The following is a 23,501-nucleotide window of genomic DNA, read 5'->3' as shown; positions in this document are numbered from 1 at the left end:
TTTAGAGTCTTTAGATTAAGTTCAAATGAGATTGGGAGCCGTTTAAAACATCCTGTGTCCTGGTATGAGGGCACTTGGAGAAAACTCAAAGGAGATGCCCTGTGAGCATGAAAATAGCCCTCAACAGAGCCAAATGTCCCTTGCAGAACCGAGCCTGGCAGGCCCCAGATTTGGGACCCCTGATTTAAGCTGCCCAGACTGACTGAGTCTGTGACACTTTGTACACAGCCCAGGAGACTGACTGACACATATGCAGTATTCTCCCGCTGGGGCCCTGTGGCATTCTGTCCCCAGCTGTACTATACACACATGCTCAGTTCTCCGGAGGTGTGTGTGGAAGAGGGGAACACCAGCTACCTAGTCCCAAATGACTGGTGACAATCCAGGCAACCATGCCCAAGTGTTGTCCCCTCTGAGCACCCTTCCATAGAAGCCAATGGCCTTTACTTAGCAACTACTATTATTTAATTTTAGAATCCATGTGGGTAAATTCAGCTTATTCCATAGACCAGGCTCTCCCTAAATGAGATCTGTGAAGTATTCACTCTAGACAGACAAAGGCTAGCCTTTTAGTGTTCTTGAAATCAGGAGTAGGTTAAGGTGCCCTTGTGGTGCCCTCTGCAGCTGGCTCTGTGCACATGTGGTATGCATGACACCCATCTGGAACCTAGATGGATTTGCCAAGGAAGAAGAGCAACTGGCTGAACCTGAGCCAAGAAAGCCAGAGGTACGGTTGAGGAATGCCTCTATCGTGGCTCTATGCAGACACCATGGAGGCCCAGCACAGCAGAGGCAAAGAGCCAGACTTGCAGCAGCCATTGAGGGCTGGTTGAACAGGTAAGAAGGAAGATATAACCCCTGGAAAGCAGCCAGCCTGGGATGGCTGGACTCCAGAGGGCCCCACCAGGACATCCCTGCCACCCAGAATCCCAACAAGGCTGAGCAGACAAACAGCACGGTTAATGGGCCCCCCACCTTGGATCCCTGTGGTCACCTCCCCAGAGGTCTTTGCTGAGGGCTTCCCCTAGCAGGCTGTTAGGTTCCTTGGGCTGGTTTGGAATGCTGACGGCTGCCACTCTAGCAGCCGGAGATTCTGTGTCTGTACTGGTTGCAGGCGAGGCCACAAGGGGCACCAAGGCAGTAGGCACTGAAGGGGAGAGAGGATTCGGGTGGCATCCAGTGTGTTCCAGAGGCGGGTGTGTAATCAGCACAGTGTGGTCTCCAGGTGTAGAGGAGGTCTGCTGGGATGAACTACAGGTGGGCCTGGAAGATTCTACCAAGGCAGCTTCTGGAGGCTGCTGAGGCACCGAACTGCCCTTCCCTCTGGAGAGTCCCGGGCGGTCACCAGGCTTGCAACCTTCTGCCTGGGCCCGCAGGATCTTTGGTCTGGGTCTGGTGGGACCCTTCTGTCTCCAGTAGGGTAGATGTCTGTGGTCCAGTCTGTTGACCCAGCGAGGTCTCTGGGGGAGGGTCAATCGCCAGGAACCCTGACCTTTTGGTCCAAGGCTCCGTGGGCGCCTTTGCAGCTGATCCATCTGGGTCCTCATGGTTGCAACTTCCTGAGTCAGGCCTGCCAAGGCTGCTGCAAGCTGGTCCAGCTTGTCCGTGAGGGCAGTACCAAGGTTATGCAGCTCCTGCTGCAAGGACCTGCCACAGGGGCATGGTGGCTGAGGAGAAGTGGGTGACCATTTTGACAAGACAGTTGTGGGAAGGGGAGACTTGCTAGGTGGCTCCGGAGGGTCCCCAGAGAGCAGCTTCCCTTGGGTCCTGGCTAAAACCAGAGGAAGGGTGGGTAAGAGTGCTTAGACGTAAGGATCTTTTCTCTAGCCCCAGAAACCTCTTTAGTGTATTCAGTATCCTGCCCCATAAGGCCTGCTTTCCAGATCTTAGGTTCCTTTTTTTCCAAAATGGTCTAATTCTTTAGTCACACATGCCGTGGAGTGGGTCTCACCCCAGGCAACATGATGCTGATTAAGGCTCCTGACATTCTTCACCTACTTGGCCCAGAACGGAAGAGGGATCTGCTGTCTGCTAAAGCCCAGTCAAGGACCACCCTTGTCTTTCCAGTACCGTTAGGGCTGCAGACAGTGAAGGACAGCCCAAGGACTCACATCTTGTCTCGCCAAATTTTTAAATTAAAGCAAGCATCTGAAACTGAGGCAGGAGGATCAAATGTTCCAGGTAGCCGGGGTTACCTGGTGAAACCTCGTCTCAAACAAAAACTAACAAACACTACAACACAAAATAAGAATATGGTCTGATACTTCATCTGAAGGGCAGCCAGCGCTCTCAAAACCTTGCATTCTCAGAGGAGCCAAAGCGCAGTCACAGAAGGTACCCAGCAAGGGCGTAAGAGCAAACAAGTGCATGTGGCAAGGACACTTGAGTCCTGCACACCCGGGAGGCCTTCCCAGCACAGCTCAGGACATGGGGACATCACCCTGCTGGTTGTCACTGTGAGTCCTTGGAGCAAGGTATAATGTGAAAAGCCTGTGTTCTGTGCAGGATGTTAGCTAGGTCACTTAACAGTGTGGAGGTTCAGTTCCTTCAAAACCAAACTTTGACTCCACATGCTTCTCAATGCCTCTAAAAGGTGAGCCTGTGCACTTTCATGAAAACCTGAAGTAAAGTGAACCATGTACTGAGTGGCTTCAATGTAAGACTTTCCTAACCATGACCCAAATGATGAACTTGGAGCATGTTTGCTTCCTTACGATGGACCTGGTTCTGATTCTCCCAGAGGCCACTAAAGTACAGCAAATCCTGGAAAAGCCACCAGCTCACCTGTGGCACTGGGTTGTCTATGTCCAGGCTCCAGGTCCCTGGAGTCTTCAGTACCCTTGGGCTCAGGCCTTTCTTCTAGCTGAGGGGCAGGCCATGGGTCCCTAGCTGCCTCTGCAGAAAGAACACAGCACTTGGGATTAGGACAGTATTGCTTTGTCAGCACCACTTCCAACATGGGGATATTCTGATGAGCCACAACCCCCGTTCCTACTCCAACCCCAATGAAAAATCTCCAACTTTTAAACAATGATTAAGTCAGATGCAAGATGCTAGGGAGCCTAACACTGATGGGCTGGCCTGCTGTGGCAAGTGGGGACCCACTGTCATTTCCTCCTAATTCCTCAGTGTCTTATAAGGAAATGTGAGGAATGTGGCTCATCCTGAGTCCTGCACAGGAGGCAGCCAGAGCCTACAAGTGGAACGGCCTCTGAAGTTGGCTCCCTGGCCCCTACCTCCTTTTCCTCCTCCTTTTCCTTGGGCACTGCTGACAGGGCCAGGCTGGCATGTGCGCTCTGCACCATCTTCTCTTCTGGGTGGGTGGGACTTCTCTTCTGCTCTTTCTGTAGAAACAAAGTCTGGATCACAGGGTCACAGCTCAGGTGGAGAGTAAAATGGCTTGTAATACCAGATGTCATTTCTATACTTCTGGACCAATTTCAAAAGTTTTATTCTCACTGTGTATGTTGGCGATCAGACCCAGGGTCTAGGGTATGCTAGACAAGTGCTTTACCAATGAAAAAGATCACTTTTGATATTTCTTTTGTTAAAACTGTCAAGTCTTAAAAATATTATTGGGCCGAGTGGTGGTGGCGCACGCTTTTAATCCCAGCACTTGAGAGGCAGAGGCAGGTGGATTTCTGAGTTCGAGGCCAGCCTGGTCTACAGAGTAAGTTCCAGGACAGCCAGGGCTATACAGAGAAACCCTGTCTCTAAAAAAACAAACAAACAAAAAAAACCAAAAAAAATTATTGAATACTATATGGTATATATGTGTGTACACATATGCATGTGTGCATATATTAATGAACATACATATACTATGTATATATATCATATACATATCATTCAGTGGTTTACTAAGATCTCCCTAACAGAACATAGTTCTTGACTCATGGGCTCACCTTCTCTCTGGCTCAGTTTTACAGGCTCTAAAGCACAAAAAATTAGGGGAACATTTAATGAGAGCCAGCTAAATGAAGTGGAACTCAGAGATTGAAGTCTGGACCCTGCCATGGGGGACATGTGGCTGTCATCCAGAGAGATGCCAGGCTCACCTGCACTGAGGCTGCTGCAGTCCTTGGGCTCTGCTCTTTCAGGGTCTTCAGCAAGACAGCTATTGTTGTTGACTCTTGGAGATGCTCCAGAGACAGGGCACAAATGAACAGGGTCCTTAGATGAGGGAAGCTGCTCTTTCTCTGTGTCATAAGTAAGCTAGCATCAGAGTACTGACAGGCACCCCAAAGAGCAGCCTACTGCCACTCCCACCCCCATGCCAGCAGACTCACGCTGGAGGGGTGAGTGCCAAAATGCAGGCTCTGGTCTTAGGTCTTCTCCATCAGAGCTGCTGAAGCTGGAGCTGGAGCAAGGGCTGGGACTGGGGCCAGGGCCAGTCACGCAGGTGAAACGCAAGGGCTTCACTGGCAAGATCCCCCTCAGAGAGTTCTCCAAGCGGTGCAGAGGTGAGGGCATGGTGGCTGTCTCTAAACAAAGGAGAAGAGCTCACCAACTAGTACCTGACAGCACCAGTCTGGATAGCCAGGCACTTGGGATTTGTCTTTTTCTGCTCAGCCACACCCTGTTTGGGTTCTAGTGGATCCTGAATAACTTACTTCCTGGTCATAGGCAGAGAAGCAAAGCCAGAAGCTAGTCATGTCCCTGGCTAAGTGAGCTTCGGAACTTTCTGGAAGTTCCTGGAAGATCTGGAACTCCTGCTCAGAAGGAACTGCTCCTGATCACGTTTCAGTTAGGTCCTGAATCCTGCAAGCTCAGCAGTCCTTCCTGCTACGTAATAGGCTGCCAACCCACTTCTTAGCAGACCCTCTACCCAGCACCACGCAAGAGTTGGCAGTTTACAGAGGGCCACTGATGAGCTAAGTGTCATCCTTCCACCCACTGCAAAGACTAACTGGCATGGCCCTGCTCAGGCCACCTATGGTCCACAACAGGTGTACCTTTCGATACCTGCAGCATTTCCATGGCAGTAACCCCCAGAGCTAGACCAAACAGCATCCTATTCTTTCTGTCCACTTCTATATTCCGTGCAAGGGATGGGAGGAAGGACAGAAATAGAAAAACAGAGAGAAGGGAAGGCTACTGGCTTGACAAAAACTAACTGGAGGGAAACTATGATGTATACCCTGAAGGTAGCTCACCCTCTTGTGGCCATTGCCACGTTCCTGGCCTGGTGGTCACTTGGTGGCAGGTGGGAGTACAGGTCTGTGGACTGCTCCGATGTAGACTCCTGCTGGGGACTTCTCCAGGACGCTGTCTGAGGTGGGGTGGCTCAGAGGCCTCACCTCTCAGTCCTGTTTTAATGAGAAGAGTCCTGATAGTCCTATGGCACCTCATAATGCCACAGAATAGACAGAATTTCTGCCACTGCCAGGTTTTTAGCACACAAGATTCAGATGTGGGAATGACTCTGCTTGGTTGCTACACCAACCCAAACCTCTTTTCTGCCAACCCAAGCCAAAAGGAAATCTCAGGAGATATCCAACTTAGTGTCTAGACAACAGAGCATGATGATACAGCCATGTCAGAACACTCGGTCAGCAAAGCTCTGGCTCAGTGAGCAGCAGACAGTGGTGCTGGGCCTTCACCCTGGACTCTGCACTCGTTGGGAAGTGACTGTCTATCTGACTGTCTGCCTGCCCTCAGGGCTCTGCCAAGCCTGTTTCAGAGCATCCTCTGAGCTCAGCTGAGATCGAGGGCTGCTACACCACTGCCAAAGCGAGTGTAGGATAGGAAGGACTGCTCTTCTCTCATGTATCCAACAAATACCATTTTGTTACCTTCTCTGTCTCCAGTCCAGTTCCTGGGCTCTGTTCTCTTCAACCCTCTGTTTACAGCTGAGGAGCAAGGCCAGGCAGCCTGTGGCCTGGGAATAGGGATGTCTCTCAGGCAATTCTCCAGGCCTTGGAGTGGAGAGTTTCCTGGTGCATAGCCTGTGAAGGTGGATCATGATCAGTCTATGATGGGTAGCCAGTGCTCTGCGGATCCCTGTGGATCCCTGGAGCCTGTCTCTTTGCCCTGACTAGAGCAGAGGAAGGAAGGGAGGAGACGCAGACTACAGTGACGCGTTCTGCTAGCTCAGGGTCCCAGATGGAGACATGACATGGGCTTTGGGGTAGGCCACACTCAGGTTGCTCTGGAGAAAGCTGACATAGAAGTCTGCCTTGGGAGCTAGAATGAAGAAGTCTAGTCTCAGGTATAGGATTTAGGCTCCCTCAGTACAACAGCTTGTCACCATTGTGAGGGGTGATGCTGCCTCTTGTCATTCAGGATACCCTAATATTCAAATGTGTACAAGGTTTCTTTTACCCTTCCAAGGCAAGCTGCAGGCCTTCTTGCCTCTCAGTGTGCTCTCAGGTTACAGGAAATCTAATTCTCCATAGGTTTCAGACACACTGCAGACAGCACCCCTAGTCATACAGTCTTATGATGTGAGATTCTAGAGGGGTAAGGCTAACAGAGCACTGGCCACTTCCTCCCTCCATGAGGCGCCTCCTGTCTATCCTGGACCTGGGCAGAGGCTGTGAGCAAGAGACTGTCACGTGAACTACTGCCGCACAGCACAGCTTAGAAGTAAAAGCCACAGCAGACAAAGGTGCTCGGTGCCAAGCCTGAGGACACTTGAGTTTGATCTCCAGAACAATATGATGTTGGAAAATTTAGAACTGACTCCTGCAAGTTGTCTTCTACCATATATATGCCATGATACACACACAGGGGTGGGGAGGCTGGAAGTTGAAGGACATTTGAGTTGTATACTGGGGGTGGAAGGTAGGGGGAAGGGGGAGGGATTGCCTCAATAGGACTCATGAAGAGAAAAAAGCAGTCTCCTGAACTTACAGCAAAATGTTACTTAGCTCTTCCATGTATGTGCCAGACAATACCACAGTAAGCCATCCTGCCCCAATTAAGCAGTGTTTGGCAAAACCAGCAGAGTCTTTGATCAGGGTAAGAACAGGACATATAAATGTGACTTACTCAGTTGGCTTCATCCTTGTTTTCAGTATCAGCTCTGCTGCCTTAACAGCTGGGCAGTGCTACAAGCTAAGCTTTCCACTCATTCTGCTGTTGACTTAGAGCCACATAACTCAGGAGCTTGGTAGGTGTGGGCTGGGGACTGTGAGAAAACGTAGCTTTCCACAGTCATCCATAATGCCTGAAGGAAGCCCTGGTAGGCTTGTTTAACTCACCAGGGTAAACTAAAATGAGTCACTCTTTAAGTTGCTGGTGCCAGGTCACTGAGGCAGATGTCAATTTTACATTTCTAGGTCTTCCTACTAACAACAGATGTGGCCAGGGCACAGATGGCCAGATGAACTGGATATCTAACACAGGGCAAGGCAGACATGATTGTTCCAAGAGGAAAGGCAAAGGTAGATGCTGAGAAAGCTCTATAAGATCCCAAAGTTTGGGCTGGAGAGATGGCTCAACAGTTAAGAGCACTGGCTGCTTGCTCTTTCAGAGGTCCTGAGTTCACTTCCCAGCAACCACATGGTGGCTCACAACCATCTGTAATGGGATCTGGTGCCCTCTTCTGGTGTGTCTGAAGACTGCAACAGTGTACTCACATATATAGAATAAATAAATCTTAAAAAAAAAAAAATCCCAAAGTTCCCAAGCCTGATTTCCTTTGGCAGGGCCCAGGGAAGTACGTGACTCACTCTGAAGGTGGCCTTCTGTGGCTCTCACTCTATCCCTAAAGCTGGAGGCCAGTTAGTGTTATGCACACTTCTTTTTGTCTGGAATAGGGGAGTATTTACTATAAGGGAGATTAAGGACACATGGCTAGTCACTGTCCTATCGCCTCTGAGTCAAGTTACCACAACAAGAGGACTTGTCGCTCTGCCAAGACAAGTCCTGGGTCTGCTTCTGCTTTGGAGCACCTAGCACTTCTCTTGGTGCTAGAGCAGAGTAACAGTGGGCAAGGACCTTGTACTCCTTCCCAGGGAACTACAGCCTCAGCTGGACCAGCTCACCCTTCCCAAGACGCTGCCCCTGGCTGCTTCTGGGGCTCCTGAAATCCAGATCCCCATCACTGCTGCTGGCAGAGGAGAAGCTGGTAGGGGTGCCCTGGGAGCCACAGGGTTGGATTCCAGGTCCTTCTCTCAGGTAGCCCTGCAAACTCAGAGGCAGAAGTGGCTCCCTTGTAGCTTCTGTAGAGAGAAGTATAATTGGGTCAAGTCAGAGCCTGCTGGAGAAATCCTTGGGCCTTAGAGTATATGGCACCGGGATATCCAGCCCAGAGAACCCCCTCCCCTTCCGGGGTTTCCCATGGCACTGATGACAAGTCTAGCACCCCCTTCTCCCCCACCCCCCCGGCAAATACTCTTGGGAATAAGAAGTCCTCAGAGCAGGGAAAGTGGGTGGGTAGCTTTTGACTCTCACCAAACCTGGACAGCTATTTGGGGGAAGGCATGAAGCAGGAGTCAGGAAAGGACATATACTTGAGGAGGCCCAGAGAGGAAGATGACCAGCATTCCTGTGCGCACAGGAATAACTGTCAATCCAGGCCCAAGTACCTTCGCTGTGAGATCCTTGTTGCTGTAGCTCAAACCTCTGAGACCCGGCGTCACCTGGCTGGGGACTTCTGGACCATGAGACGGCTAGTGACTGAAGAGGCGATGACCCACCTGGAGGAATGCCCTTCAGACAGGCCTCCAGAGCTTCTAGGGGTGAGCTTGAGGCCCTGCTGGCTGGACAAGAGAGGCCACCTTATCATCTTCTCTTGCTGGGCTCTGGCCTGCTTGTCAGACCCCAGCTTGGCCCTTGGCTGGCTGGCTGGCCCATAGCCTGCTTCTATAGTAGGCTTCAGGATCTGCTAAGCAGGAGATCCTCCAGTAAGGAACTTTGAATGTGTTCTCTGCTTCTAAAGAAGGAATGAAACTGACCCCAACTCTGAGGAGAAGGGTAGGACAGCCATCCACATGCAGTAGTCAGCTTTTATAGCCAGGACCTCACAGCAAAAGGAAGGCCCTGAAACCAGAGGGCTGCCTGCATGTGGGCATGGATTAAGATCATGGACTACAGTGTAACAGCGTGGGAGGAGAGGCAGGGAAAAGGCTCCTTGGCCAAAAGAGAAGCAGGTACTTTCCTGTAGGCTTTGAGACTCATTTCCACTAGACTATGTGGGAAGATAACCCAGAACTTACCTAGAGTCATGGGGCCCCAGCGGGGAACACGGACCTCTCTGTTGTCTCCAGTGGGACAGGAGCTGTAGCCGTGCCTGCTAAGCTGGCAGGATGCTGGCACTGGAGGACTCTGGGCCCAGCCATCTTCTACCTTCACTGTGGTAAGCATATTGCCAGCTCCATGACTAGGGTGGGGAGGAGGAGTCTGGAGGTGTCTCATCCCTGTGGGAGAGGTGATTGCTGGGGAGCCTCGACTTCAGGCTTGGACTTACCTGAAGTCCTGAGAAGCTACTCCTTAGAGGGTTACAAGGGACTTTCAAGGCTCCTCTGCTTCCATAGCAGTCATTGGCTCTGGGTATAATCACTTTTCAATCCCAAGAACAGATCCAAGTTACACCTCTCCCACCCCTGGGTGCTCCATAGCTTTCTAAGAGATTTTAAAAATGAATCCCTCCTTGGTCAACAACAAGTCAGATTTTGCTTCTCATGCAGCAGGCTTGGTTCAAACCCATCCTCTCCACACTCTCAAGGCTGTATTCTGAGGAATACAAGCTTATTGATGAATTGACAAAATCCCAGTCCAAATATACGTGTAGGAACCCCAACCTCCAGTCACAGCACTTAGGCTGAGCACAGGACAACAGGAATCCCCAGTCACAATTACAGTCTACTGTGCTCCAACTCTTGCCCTCTAGTTCATTTCTCTCTATCTCCCCAGTATCCCTTCTAGAAAGTTCTAGTACATTTACCTCCTATAACAAGAGCACTGACTAAGGATCTCCAACTGCTTTGCTCTTTGTGCAGTGATGAAATCCAATACTGGGTCCTCTGGCTAACATTTTGTGGTAAAGGGCCACACAGCTATACTCAGAGCAGGGAGACCAAACACATTACATCTAGCTCCCCCACCACTAACCCAATGAGTGCCTTTACCTCCAGAATGCCTTTTCCCTGGATCCTCCTGCAGCTGCAAATCTGATGCTCCTGAGGGGCTGGGACGCTGGTCTGGGGCTTTTGGGATCTCCTTCAGACAGTTCAGCAGGCCCTGAAGGGGACAATCCCCGGATGCTGCCTCTGTCTTCACTAAGGGAAAAGGCACATGTCTCACTTAAGCTCAGCCTCCTCAGTCTCCTGACAGACAGACAAGGACTGTCCTGAGGTGCCGTTTGAGCATCATAGGGACAGAAACTAGGACCGCAGACTTCCCAGGTGGTCGGCACCTGGGCATGGCTATCACTCAGGGTGGAAACTGAAGGAGTGGGCTGGCAGTTTCAGTGCTCTGAGTACAGCTTAGCTTCAGGGCACATCAGGCCTTGACAGACACATGTAAGACTCTTCATACACGAGAGTAATTCTGCAGTTAAAGTTCACCCCAAGCCAGAGGATGGAACAGCTCTCTTCGATAGATGCAAGACCAAGGCTCAAAGTTAGGCAGTCTTTTGAGGAAAATCTCGGGCAGACCTGAGCGTCCACTGACACCTCATTCATGTCAACAGAAGTGACTTTTGAGCACTGAGTCCTCCTCAAAGTCTCACATTAGAAGGAACAGAGAACAGTTAGGAAAACAGGATCAAGTTTGCTGCTGCTATCTTTGAAAGAGCTGTTAGGCTTCAGATACTTGATTGTAGGGACACGGGAGCACCCACAGTGGTCATATCACGGGAGACAGTATTGAACATAGTAATAGCTATGAATGGCATTCTGGGACCTTGGAGACTTTGGCCTGGACAGGTCTGGTACCCAGGGACTCACCTGGGCAGGGCAGGCTCCCAGCCTCTACCTCAGCTCTAGTCTGCTTCAACACACTCAAGCCAGGGAGAGAAGGCGGCAACTCCCGGGCTGTCCCCCGGTGCTGGGGCCTGGGCACAAGGATCTCCTTCAGACAGTTGATGAGGCCTTGCAGTGGACTGTTCTCAGGAAGGGTTCCTATGCATGGACAAGGCAGCTAGGTCAGTGTAGTCCTGACAGGCAGCATGAGACCCTCAGCTATCTCCACCATCTCTGGGCAGCTGTGAATTACCCATTCAAACACACAAGGCTTATCTCATAGCATCGGTTCTCAACCTATGGGTTGCAACCCCCTTGGGACTAGCATTATAATTTGTAACAGTAGCGAAATTATAGTTATAAATTAGCAAGAAAATTACTTTTGACTGGGGGGTCACCACAACATGAGGAATTATTTAAAGGGTCACATGAGGAAGGTGGAGAACCACTGGTTTATAGGGATGTAATGGAGTTCAGTTGGGTAAGTGACATTACCTTCACTGACCCCACTCAGCTCTAGGCTGCTCCACCTCAGGAAAGACAGCCTCTTACCTGTTCCCATGCTGCCTCTATCCTGTCTTAGGTAACTCTTGCTCTGGCCCAGGCTTTGAGTGAAATGAATGGAGGTTTCTCCTGAGGTTCCTATACCTTCCTTCTCTGTAGACAGTGGTTTATCATCAGTTCCTATTGCAAAACACAAAGGCCATGTTAGGGAGGAACTCAGACACTGGGGTCTCCCCAGATCTGTTTCCCTAGAGAATAGGCCACTCTAACTCTCTAACTCTTTGAGAGTCACCCTCTGGCTGGGGCCATCTTTGGAGGATTGGTTCCAGGAGGGCTGGGGGCTGTTTCGTCTCTCCTTCTGGCCTAACTGTAAATACTAAGACTGGTTCATGCCAAAAGCTTCCAGACCCTTTCTTGAACTCCAGTTCGTGAATCTAGCCCAGCCGACGAAGTGACAGCTAAACCACAGGCTTGTACTCAGGATTCCTATGTGATTCTTGTGAGACAGATGGCACATGCAACTATAGCTAATTGGAGTACATTTTTTGGGAATGTCCTTTTTAATCTTTATTCCCTTAAATATTCTAAATTAGAACACCAAAACAGGACTGAAGAGATGACTCAGCCATTAAAGGCTAGGCTCACAATCAAAAAAGAAAAAACAAACAAAGCATTCAGACAAGTACAATTTTGAAGACTTGCAAGACAAAATGACACCCCAGAGAAACTCCAGTGACCAGCACTGCTCTGCTGCTGAGACAGGCTGAGAATCCGGCCAGGTGCACGCAGGCTAGTGACCTGCAGGGCCTGTACATCAGGAACTGCTCAGAGCTCCCTGTGTGCATATATAGTCCTCAGTGAGCAGCATGGGGGACAGGCCATCTAGAACTACACATCACATCACCTGGTCTGTAGACAAGAGGCCAAGTGCATTTTCTCACTATTTAGAGACCTTTGTTTCCAGTTAGCTACAGAGCAAGCTAAGGCTGAGAAAGTAAAAAGGGTCCAGGGTCTAAGACCAGGTTCCAGAGCCAAGCCTTTACAATGCTGGGTGTCTCTGTTCACATTAGGTCAGACTCACTAGTAGGTAAGGGGCTTCCTTGTGCCCAGTCTCCAGAAGGGCCACTGGAAGTTGAGCTGCCTGTGGGTGTGGTGGCCAGGCTGGGGTGGCTTGCAGGGCTCTCCGGAAGAGAATTGAGCAGGCCTCGGGGAGGGCAAGGTTCCACAAGCACAGCTACTGTTGGGAGATGGAAAAGATGCCAACTGGTAAGTTGTCCTAACAGTGTTTTCCCTGTCATGTTCCACTAACAACCATCATGAGCCAGTGACCTGCGCACTGCCACTGCTGAGCTCTGAAACTTTAAGATGCATGGTCTTGGTTATGTCCTGGTAAAGCAGCACTGAGTATAAAGCCATTCTATATCCCTGCTCCCTTCCTATGTCATCCAACGTTAACTAAAGAGGGCTGCAATGGGTAGAGGGTCATGCTCAAGGGTGAGGTCAGTACTGAACTGACCAAGTAGACAGGGAAAGAACAGACAGTCTGTGAAGCAAGATGAGCAAAGGCTGGCAATAGGACCTAGGCCCCACTGGTTATCAGGACAAAGCTCAGCTTCTCTCTTGTCCTCCATCTGCTTAACAGGGACGAACACACTGCTCACCACCATGCAAAGTGCAAGGCAACAGGGAGCGATCACCAGGTGGCTGGAGCAACACAAGAACACCAAGAAAAGGCATGAGCTGTTCCCGTACCCAATAGGAGCCAGAAGCTGAGAGGATGGGCACACAGTGAGGAGGTCAAGAGCAGAGCCGGAAGGCAGCTATGCACAACACTGTGATTGTAGTGAGGCTACTCTTGCAGCTTGTGTGACTTACCCTCAGGGCTTGTTTGCTCCCCATCCAGACTGGTGCTCCCACTCTCGGAGTAGTCCTCAGTACCCTTCACTTCTCCAAACAAGAACTCTGGAATCTCCTTCACCAGCTGCACTAATGCGGTGAGGTGCAGGCTCTGCTGAGGCTGCTCCCCTGTGGAGAGGTGTATGAGCCCTGTGCTCAGTCACCTAGCTCCTTGGGGAACCCTCTCAGTCACAGACAGAACAGTTAAAGACAGAAAATGGCTGAGAGAAGGGGGTGCTGGACTCAGGAGGGTCCTGTGCCCAGTAGCTCCCAGTAGCTCTTCATCTCCTTTCTAACAAGGGTAATACTGAAGGACCCCGTGGCCCTATCTGGTCTTCTACCTTCCCTCCCTTACCTGGGCCCTGTGTGCCACCTTTATTGTTTAAACTGTAGGCTGGCTCTAGGTAGTGGCGAATAGGGCCCAAGGCAGAGGTTCTCCCTGACATGACCTCAGGTTTTATTCTGAGCATTTCTTTATGGTATAGACTACATGCAATGAGTCTCCAAGCCACAGGACTCAAGAGGTCCTGACTGAGTTAGCTGAAGTCAAAGTGTCATTTGAGGGGCAGAACCTAGGAGCTCAAAACCACGACTAGGAGCAAGTGCTCAACATCTACCAAGGACCTACCCTGGGAACTATGTTCCAAAGCTGGTTTTTGTCCCTTTTCCTGGTGGTTCTCTCCTGCTGTGGCTCCTCCAGCCTCTGCAGGTGACAGGAAAGCAGAGAGAGGAAGCAGCTCAGAGGTCCCTGGGGAAAGAAGGAGCAGGTTACACTGGGAACTGAGTGGCTTTTACCCTCCCACAGTCATGTGATGGCCCAGATGCCTGCTTATTGATGTATAGTTTTCCCTATATTTTTATGTGGTCATCAAATCAAAAGACCATATACACCTAAACCCTTGTACCCAGACCCCCACTCTAGCTCACAGAAACAAGCAAAGTAACAGAGGAAAATGCGACCCTGGGCAGCCTCAATCTCTGAACACTCCCCTAAAACTCCTCAATTCACAGATAAGGAAACCAAGGCTGGGAGGAGCCTAGGGTCCCAGACTCAAGACTAGCTACCTTCTTCTGTCCCTGCAACCCATACTCTGGAGGCCTCAGGACCTCACCCACAGACACCAACGTCTCGTAGTTTTCCCGCATCACGTCTCTGTAGAATTCCCGCTGCCCCTCCTGCAGGAGCCGCCACTCCTCTTCAGAGAACCGCACGGCCAAGTCCTTGAAGCTGATGGGCACCTGTGGGTACAGTCTCCGGGGGGGTTGGCTGCAACCATGCCAACAAGGCCCACCCAAACTGTCCCTTAGAACTCAGTGAGGGTCTCCTGGTAGACACTGGGAACAGGCAGTGCAGAAGTGGGTGGGACCTGGCTTGGGAGCAGCAGTTACTGGGACAGTGCTGGGGTTAGCTGGGTGCCCAGGAAGATGTGTTGCCAGCAACTTTTTAGAAACAAGGTCTTTAACCTTGGTTATAACATGGTATAACATGGGTATAACATGGAAGATGAAACTACATTCCTAAGTATGCAGGCAAGCCCTACATTCGCTTTGTCAGTTAATAAGTAAATGTCCAAGGACCTGAAACTCCAGCACCGTGGCATTGAAAGGGGGACATCAGCTAATAAAACCAGCTTGTTAGCAAGGTCTAGTATTCTTTATCCCAAATTCCTGGGGTCAGATGTGTCTTGAATATTTGTTTTTGAGTGTTTTCAATGTACACAATGAGTTATTTTAGAGATGACACTCAATCTTGTTCTTTTGTATATGCCTAGCTGATGGTAACTTTACAGTGTTCTTAGTATGCCGCATTTTGATTACAAATGTTTATAGGAGCTCAGCTATGGACTTCTCCACACGGTGGCATCACAGTGCTCAAAAGCTTTGCCCTTTGGAGCAGTTTTCATCTTAGATTTCTGAACTAGGGTTAATCAACCCACATAGCAAAGAAAAATCCCACTTAATGTTCTTCAGCAGGGATGACATAATTCATGTCAGAAATTAAACACCATCAAAAAGCAGAGGGATGGGCAGCAACAAAAACCCCAGGAAGCCTCAAAGATCTAGAGACGACTGACCCTTTTCCACCTGCCGGCCAGGTAGCCGGTGAGCCAGGCACTCGTAGGCCTGACCTGTGCTTAGGGTCCCTGATCTCAGCTCCAGTGTGGGTCCAGGTTCCTAGCTGCTGGGCAGAACCCACCTCCACTTTTCCAGTCCTACCTGCCCCTCATGGCTTCAACTGGTACAGCCTTGGTCAATTCCACTGTGAGAGCTGTGACACCCACCACCAGGCTCACACAGCAGAAGCATACAGCAGAGGTGATGTCCACAAAGCCCTCCTAGGCTGCAGTCTAGCGGCTCAACCTCACCATGCTTCCTACCTGCCCCTCCCACTATTGCCACTTAGCATCGAAAGCTTGTAGTGTGGTCCTTAGGGATCTGCTCAGAAGAAACCCAGAAGCCCAGGAGCTTCAGGAGACACTGCTTTACATCCACAGTCCATACCTCTACCTACTATGCTCACCTGCTTCCTGCGGCTTTGTAAGATGAAAGCAATAGCTCTCACTTTAAAAGTCATCATTAAAACAGCCATGAAAACTCAGACAAAGACCAACATCTGATAGGCATGAGCTTCAATTATGGCAGAAATTAACCATGCAAATAACCCAGAATGTAAATCAAGGAAAGAATACATCTAGGTTAGAAACAAGCATGCTTTGCAGGAAGGAATTGTAAAGAAAATGGCGACACTTCTAATAAAGCAGAGGAGACTCTACTGCCTATTTCATGCATTTATGTCACTGCTTTTAAAAACTATCTCTACTGCGAACTGGCAACCTTGTCATCCACTCCCCGCCATCTCTCTGCCTGCCATTCCCGACAGCTGACAGTTAGCAATGAGTATCCACAGACTCACACACCCAGAGCCCTGACATTCTGAAGTAGTTAGGCTCCAGTCACACTTCTGGCCAGGGCCAGCATCTCCACTGACTGTTGACATCCGGAAGCCAGAAGGCATCAGAGGCAGTGTCCTTTGTCTCTTGGCTCACTGTGCATTCCCAACCATCTCTATGGCCTGCTGGGCAAACAGCAGACTCTTTCCCCAGGCTTAACTTGTGGCTCTGGCCCACTATGGCCACTATCCCTCAGGATCATCTCCTACTCCACAAACCTCTAGCAGGGAGCCATTTTTCATTTCTTGCTGGCCTCCTAGCACATAAAATGTGGACAATCTTAGGTTCTGAACTAAAGAGCCAACAGGGCAGGCATGGCACTGCTGCCCTTCAAAATATCTAGCACTAAGTGGCCTCAGCCAGGCACCTGGGAATGTGCATCTCAAAAGGGTTTCTATCTAACCAACTAGAGGTTAACAGAGAGGCTTGTAATGAGAATTATAGAATTTTGGTCTCTTTAAAAAAAACATAGAAATATTGTAAGAGTCTATTTTTGTTTTACTCCCTGGTGTGGGGATGTGGGACTGCTCTGCAGCAGCTGTGGTTTGCCTTGCTTTACCAGAGGCATGGTTCTGCCAGCTGCAGATAGTTTCTGCGATTGTGTGACTTCTGGAGTTCTGGGAATTTTCAGAAGGTATCTAAATGCTAGAGCCTCGACAGGTGGGGTTTGCTGCCCTCTTCCCCTTCTCCCTTCTGGTATCCTAGGAGCCAATGCCTGGGAACCATGGGGGCTGGCAAGTGGGAAGAGGCTGCTGAGTGCAGACTCCCAGGTCTGTCATAACAGGCTCAGGGGTATATGTGTGCCTCCTGCAGACCGAATATGCATGTTTTACTCCCACACTTTAAACATGTACAGATGCTGCTGTGATGAACACTCGTATCCTTTGAAAGTCATATAAATTATGATGTATGAACATTCACTACCTCATACACTAAGTAGACAACTACAGAGGATCAGGGAAGTTTCACCATCAAGAAGGGTTAATAAGGCCAAAACAATAGACGCCCCTATTTATAATCCAACCTTCTCACTGTGATGGCTAAGGGAATCACTGGAAAGGCTAGCCAAGCCATGGCAACAGAGAGACCTGACCCAATGGGGCCTGCAACCCAAAGAGCTGGAACTGGTCAACTGTTTCAGACCCTGCGAGAAGGAAGGGTGCTCCCACAGAATAGCATGAGTTTACAGACTGAGTTCAGCAAAACGGAAGGTCTTGCTTGTGGATCCCTGGCCTTGGCCACATGACATGTATTCTGGCCTACATAGCAGCATGGCTCAGGCTACTACAGCTTCATACTGCCAGCTGTCCAGCGTGCCCAACACCTGTGAGCTTATGAGACAGCTCTCCATTAGCACTCCATTAGCTTCCCATGCAGGGTCCACTCTAGGGGAGAGAGCAACTAGGCTACGCACAGATTAAGGCCATCATCTGGGGGAAGTAATCTCCTGATAACAGGATGGGGCTAGCCTCTTCTTCCTCTCTTACTCATGTTCTTCTGCCCTTCTGCCTTCCACCATGGGTCAACAGTGCTACTGGCTGAATGTGAATAGCCTCCTGGTGCCCCCAAGCTCAGGCTTTAAAAGCTTGTTCCCTGTCTGCTGAACGATTTTAGGAGGTTATAGAGACTTTACAAAGTGGACCTAATGATATCACTGGAGGGAGGCCTTTTGGGGTGTAGTACTCTTGGATCCTTCATGTCAAACCCCCTATCTCCCAATCATCGAGACTTAGAGAATGCACTCTTTGCTGCCACAATGGTCTGCCCAAGTACAGGGGTCAAATGACCATGACTGCACCCCCTCAAAGTATGAGCCAAAGTAAACCTAGCCTCTCTTAGGTGTTTCTGCTGGATAGTTGGTCAGGACAACCAGAAAAGGTGCTAACCCACATATTACGGCGACCCTGGCCAGATGCCAGTCCCTTGCCCTACACTTTACATTTCTCAGCAGTAGAACTGGGGGGAAGAAAACCTGGTTGTTATTGTTTGCTTTTTGAGAGGCAGCCTCACTGTTGTAGGCCTGGTTGTCCTAGAACTTATTGTGTAGGTCAGGCAGGCTCTAAACTCACCACAGAGTCAGCTGCCTCTGCCTCCCAAGTGCTGGGATTAAAGGCGTGCACTGCCACATCCAGCCAAAATCTGTTCTTTGTAATTGACCCATCTTAGGTATCTTAATATAGAAATACAAAGAAGACAGGTGGCCAGATATCTCAACAGCTGTATCTTCACACATTTTCAGTTTGTCAGCTTCCTTTCTCACTAGAAGTAAGCACCTGGTTTCCTTCCTCTCTGTGCTTCTATCATTGTAACAGACTACCCGAGATGGGGTGATTATAAAGAAAATAAATTGCCTTCTTACAGTTGCAGATGCTGGGAAATCCAAGGTCAAGGGGCCATGTTGGTTGAGGGCCTCCAGGCCATATCATATGGTACATGATAGTTTGATGGGGAAACAAAGCAAGCAAGCCAGAAAGTCTTTTAAACAAGGGTAGTCCTTCAACCACCCATTAACTCCAATGACTTCCTAACAAAGCATAAACATATGACACTAGGAATTAAGTTTCTAACGGGTGAAGTTTGGAGGATATTGTCAAACCACAGCATTTTTATTAATCTTCTGTGAGTCTGCTTAGTGTGAGTGAGTCCTCCTGAGAACCACAGTCTAAGGTGCACGGAATGACAACATTTTAGTCATGGGACTTCAGTCCAATGGTTGGCCCATCTGAGCCTTAGCAAACTTATCTGTAATAGCGGATCACATTCTAGTTCATAGGGATACTGTACAGACAATATTAATTACTATTGATTCTATAAATGTCTAGAATGAATGCTGGGGCCCATCAAGTGCTGTGACTAGTGTCACTATAGCCAAGCCTATCTGCCTGATATCCATTTACAGAGCATGCTTGTCACCTCAGGCTCTTCTGTACACCACTCCTGACTTTGGGGGCACAGTGTATGTGGCCTTTATCTCAAGGCTAAATATATCTGGCTCTTCTAGGCCTTTGCATGCAATATTTTCCAGGCCTCTCTCCAACCTAGCCTCAAAAGGCAATCGGCACTGAGAGTGTTTTGCTTTGATGTGGACGGGAACTAGCTGTGAGTGGAGAGACGCTCCCTGCAGAGCTTTCCCAAATGGAAGAAGTGGAACTGGGGGATGTTGGTCAGACAGTAAAGTGTTTGCCTAGTATGTGCTGGAGTTAAGTCCCAGTGCCGCACAGAGCACATGCCTCTGATTCAGATGGTTGTAGGAGGATCAATCAGGTCAAGGTCATCTTTAGCCACGTGAGACTCTCTCGAAAAATATAAATAAAAAATAAAAAGCAAAGGAAGAGAGTGAGTGAGTGTGTGTGTGTGTGTGTGTGTGAGAGAGAGAGAGAGAGAGAGAGAGAGAGAGAGAGAGAGGGAGAGACAGGGAGTGGGAAAGGAGAGGAAGAGGCAGAGTGGATGGGGCGGAGGAGACGAACTTCAGGAGAACAGCTACCACTGGCTTGCTATCTGGGCCTCTGCCCAATCATCAGAAGAAAACCTAAGACCGCTGTAGATGATCAATCTCCTTGCTCATAACTGCCACGATGGACCTCCTAAGAATCTGCTTCTACTGTGTCAGTCTCTGTATGAAATTGCAGTTTCAGCACTCAGTCTTGTGTCAGCCTAGCCCTATTGCCCCAGCATATCAGGCTACCAGGGTCAGACCTTGTACAATGCTGCCACTCACTGTCCCCACCTGCAGACTGTGCACACACCACTGTGATTCTGTCACCCCTGTCACACTGAACACAAAGATCTCAGACCTTCCCTACCCTTCTCCCTCACAGTGTGACCCTATACTCCCAAAGACCATGAATGACCATCTTCTCTATGCAGCCACAGAGTGTGTGGATTACTCTTCCTTGAACATCAGGTCTGAGATATGTGGTCCAATTCCCTCATCTACAGAACAGAAAACCCAAATAAGCAGACTCTAGGATGGGATGAGGCCAGTGGGCGTATCTGTGCAAGAGTGTCCTTGGGCTACCTGTCAGTCAAAGCTAAAAAAGGACGTTCGCAGGCCAGACAATATCCAATTTACCTGGCTTACCGTTTCTCCTGAAATTCTAGTGGGGTATTTGTGATGTCCAGCCACCACTTCAATACAGCTGTCTAAGTCTAGCCAAAGCTCGTGGGCACCAAAATTGTACATCAGACTCTGGGTGTCTACCCAGAAGGCAGTGCAGCAACTGCCCTGGCACGGTCACAGCCTACGACCCTGCCCAAACTCTACCTAGGCCACAACAGCTGATGGGTCTCTTCTTCAGCTCTTGGATTGACATATTTTTACCAGCATTAACTTCGATCTGTTTTCTTTCTCCCCACTTTTTCGGCCCAACTCACCGGGATTCCGTATCATAACAAAAATAAAGGTCAGATTTAGTTACTCCCCCCAAGACCCGCTGGGGCTTCGATCATGCACACCCTCTCACGATATCTTGTACTGAAAAGCTAAAAGAATGAGATCCCCAGGTAGAAAAAATATCTCCAGGTCTGTGTGTCCTGGGAGAAGGGGGAGAGCCCTAGACTTCTGGCTAGCGAATCCTGGGCACTGGCAGACCTTGATCGGCTCACTGGAGCTCAAAGTCGGCGGTGACGGCTCCTCCGGGGCCTGTTGCCCCGGGGACCGCGTTGCACCCAGAAGCCCGACCGAGACGTCCGTCGGTCCGCAACGGCTCGTCTTACCTGGAGCGCCATGGCGGAACTCAGCTTCGCGACTCCCTGGCCCACCCAGCTTCCGGTGCGGCTCTGGCTGGAGGCTGCACCGAGACCCTCGAGACTCTCGGGGACAGCGGCCCAGTTCTGCACGACAGGAAGCGGTGCCGAGGAACTCGCTGCACCGAGAGCCACGGAGTTGGCTCGTCTGGGTCGGCCCGGCGCTTCGCATCCCGGGAGGGGTGGTCCCGCTTCCGCCCGCAGCCCCCAGCCTCACAGCGATAACGACGCAAGCGCAGACTACACTTCCCAGAGGGCGCCGTGCCGGGGGCGTGGCTTCAGGGGGCGTGGCTGGGGTTCTCCTTTACTGCTCTGTCCCTCAAACCTCTAGCTCCTCAGGTTCAGGCACCCTCCTGGCATTGGCTATGTCCTGACAGGCTTGCAGCTGCGCATGCTCTGGTGCAAACAACCGTTTCTCCAAATAACCACCCATCCACTCCGGCGTTTCCTTCAGCCTCCGGCGCTTTCTGAGCGCTCCCTGTACAGGTGCCAGGTTGGGATGCGTGGATAAAAAGGGACCGGTTTCTCCCATAGGCCGCAGTCACGTAAACCCGACCCTGAGTGGCTCAGGGCCGGGGCACAGTGGCTCACCGCCACACTGGTCTGCATCACTGTATTTTATGGGACTATTTGTTTGCTGGTCTCGCCCATTGATGGTGGCCACCCCAGTAGTTCCTGACAAACGCTAGCCTTAAATATATGTCTGATGTATGGACTAAGTGTGGGACCCACCATCCCTGGATTCATTTGTGCTGCTGTCTGTGTAGTTCTCAGGCTGCACTTTAAGGTTCATTTTCCTTCCTGGAGCCCTCACCATTCCCTTCGTTCATTATATGGGAAAAACTCAAAGAGGAGACGTTTGTGGAGCTTCAACTGCTCTTTGAAGCAGGTGCTTGGAGCCACGGCTGAAGCCACCCTACCCAAGATTTGTTCTTTTCTGCTCTCAACTCCTAAAAATGTCTTCAGGGGAGTTCCCTCACCTGCCATATTCCGAGGAAGGATGATTTTTTTTTCCCCCTAGCAAACCCAACATAGATCTTTAGTGACTCTGGCCTACGTGGGCTCCACTGGTTTTGTATGCCGACATGCCAGAACACATAGTTAAGCAGAGACCACAAACCATTACTGCCGAGCACAACTGAGTGAATTTCCTCCTTCACACTCCAAGGACAGGACCGGAACATGGAAATGGCAAACTGAAAGTTCAGTCTCATCTCCAGTAGCTTCTCAGGGTAAGTCCTAGGTAAGCCAGAGAATCATGATCCCTAAGCCACAAAATCCTCTCAAAACCTTTCAAAAAAGAAAGATACAATTTACAGTGGATGCAAATTACATGTGAAGTGTCTTGACGCTGTTCTGCTTTAAGTGTACTCCTGCTGTCTGGGCTTGGTGCAGCATTTGGAAATTTGGGCCTGTCCCTAGGAAGAGCTTACACCATCAAACTTGCTGAATGGCCAGTTGTTAAAAGTTATGGGAAGAAACTGCTGCCCATTCGTTACCTTTTTGACTATTTTTGCCTCTACACCTGCCCTTATAATCTCTACGTTAAAATTTTTTTACTCCAGATGACAGGGATTGTAGTCTCGGATATGATACCATCACAAACAATGATTGTGTTCAGGGAAGGTAAAGGATTTTGTTATGGTTTGGTTTTTTTGAGGCAGGATTTCTTGGTGGAACCAGCCCTGGCTGTCCTGGACTTGCTTTGTAGACCAGTCTGGCCTCAAACTCACAGAGATCCACCAGCATCTTCATCCCAGGTGCTGGTGTTCTAAAATGAGCAAGGTTGCTGTGCAGTTGTTTTGAAATGATAGTCCTTGGCTATACGGATCCGTAACAAAGGTGTTGTTAGTCCAACTCTGAGCAGGCATTTGCTGGGAGGGCATCCTTGTAGAAGGGCTTTTCCCCTACAAGGTTGCTATGGCATTTGTGCAAGGTTGTGTGGTCTTGGCGGCCTTTTGTGGTCATTCTTGTTATCAGCAAATATGTGTGAGGAAACCTCCATCCTTACCACCAGGGCTTCTTGACATTTTTATCAACAGTTGACATAATGATTCTTTTTTTGTTGTTGTTTTGCTTCATTTCCGAGGCAGGGTTTCTCTGTATAGCCCTGGCTGTCCTGGAACTCACTCTGTAGCCCAGGCTGCCCTCGAACTCACAAATCCGCCTACCTCTGCCTCCCAAGTGGTGGGATTAAAGGCGTGTGCCACTACTGCCCGACAACATAGTGATTCTATGAGTTTAACATAAGTAGTTCTAGTTTAATCTCAACAATTTCACATGAGCTCAAGGGATGGAATAGAAATGGAATACATTTAAAAAAACTCAGTAATTCCAATTGATTGTTCAGTACATTGCTATTCAGAGGGCTTAACTTTCTATAGATTTGGCATTTGATTACCTGGCCATTCAATGAATTGGCTTTGAATTCAAAGCCAACTGTCTAGTTCAAATGAAACAGCTAGTTTTCTGTGAGCGATAAACTGTGCTGTCT

The 23,501-nt window shown here is 49.7% G+C and overlaps 1 protein-coding gene across 10 annotated transcripts; it reads right to left on the bottom strand.

The window, feature by feature from the left end:
* Positions 1-442: 442 nt before the first annotated feature.
* Krba1 (KRAB-A domain containing 1) lies at positions 443-21,254 on the bottom strand. Of its 10 annotated transcripts, none has more exons than XM_031381759.1 (18): positions 20,978-21,115; positions 14,423-14,549; positions 13,939-14,058; positions 13,290-13,439; positions 12,496-12,651; positions 11,463-11,594; positions 10,896-11,069; positions 10,077-10,226; positions 9,165-9,365; positions 8,535-8,708; positions 7,992-8,168; positions 5,796-5,948; positions 5,157-5,309; positions 4,290-4,484; positions 4,059-4,199; positions 3,237-3,359; positions 2,785-2,895; positions 443-1,771 (listed from the first exon to the last, which is right to left on the bottom strand). In XM_031381759.1, the coding sequence occupies exons 1-18, from the start codon at positions 20,987-20,989 to the stop codon at positions 960-962; spliced, it is 3,261 nt and encodes a 1,086-aa protein (XP_031237619.1). In that variant the 5' UTR covers positions 20,990-21,115; the 3' UTR covers positions 443-959. The 10 variants fall into 10 exon arrangements, with proteins under 10 accessions (XP_031237619.1, XP_031237620.1, XP_031237625.1 ...); XM_031381760.1 differs by having other exon boundaries at positions 12,496-12,648; XM_031381765.1 differs by having other exon boundaries at positions 3,237-3,344; positions 12,496-12,648.
* Positions 21,255-23,501: the final 2,247 nt, after the last annotated feature.

The sequence above is a fragment of the Mastomys coucha genome, unplaced genomic scaffold, assembly GCF_008632895.1.
Source record: "Mastomys coucha isolate ucsf_1 unplaced genomic scaffold, UCSF_Mcou_1 pScaffold20, whole genome shotgun sequence".
In the NCBI taxonomy this organism is placed as follows: Eukaryota; Metazoa; Chordata; class Mammalia; order Rodentia; family Muridae; genus Mastomys; species Mastomys coucha.
The sequence above is the reverse complement of the archived record's forward strand: the minus strand, read 5'-3'. Positions and strand labels throughout refer to the sequence as shown.

Coding starts and splice junctions, on each gene's coding strand:
- Krba1 (XM_031381755.1), bottom strand. CDS start 21,179: ATGCGAAGCGCCGGGCCGACCCAGACGAGCCAACTCCGTGGCTCTCGG. Junction 10,227..10,895: donor TGGGAGCCTGCCCTGCCCAG/GTGAGTCCCTGG, acceptor CTTTTCCCTTAG/TGAAGACAGAGGCAGCATCC. Junction 4,200..4,289: donor TTGGCACTCACCCCTCCAGC/GTGAGTCTGCTG, acceptor CTTATGACACAG/AGAAAGAGCAGCTTCCCTCA.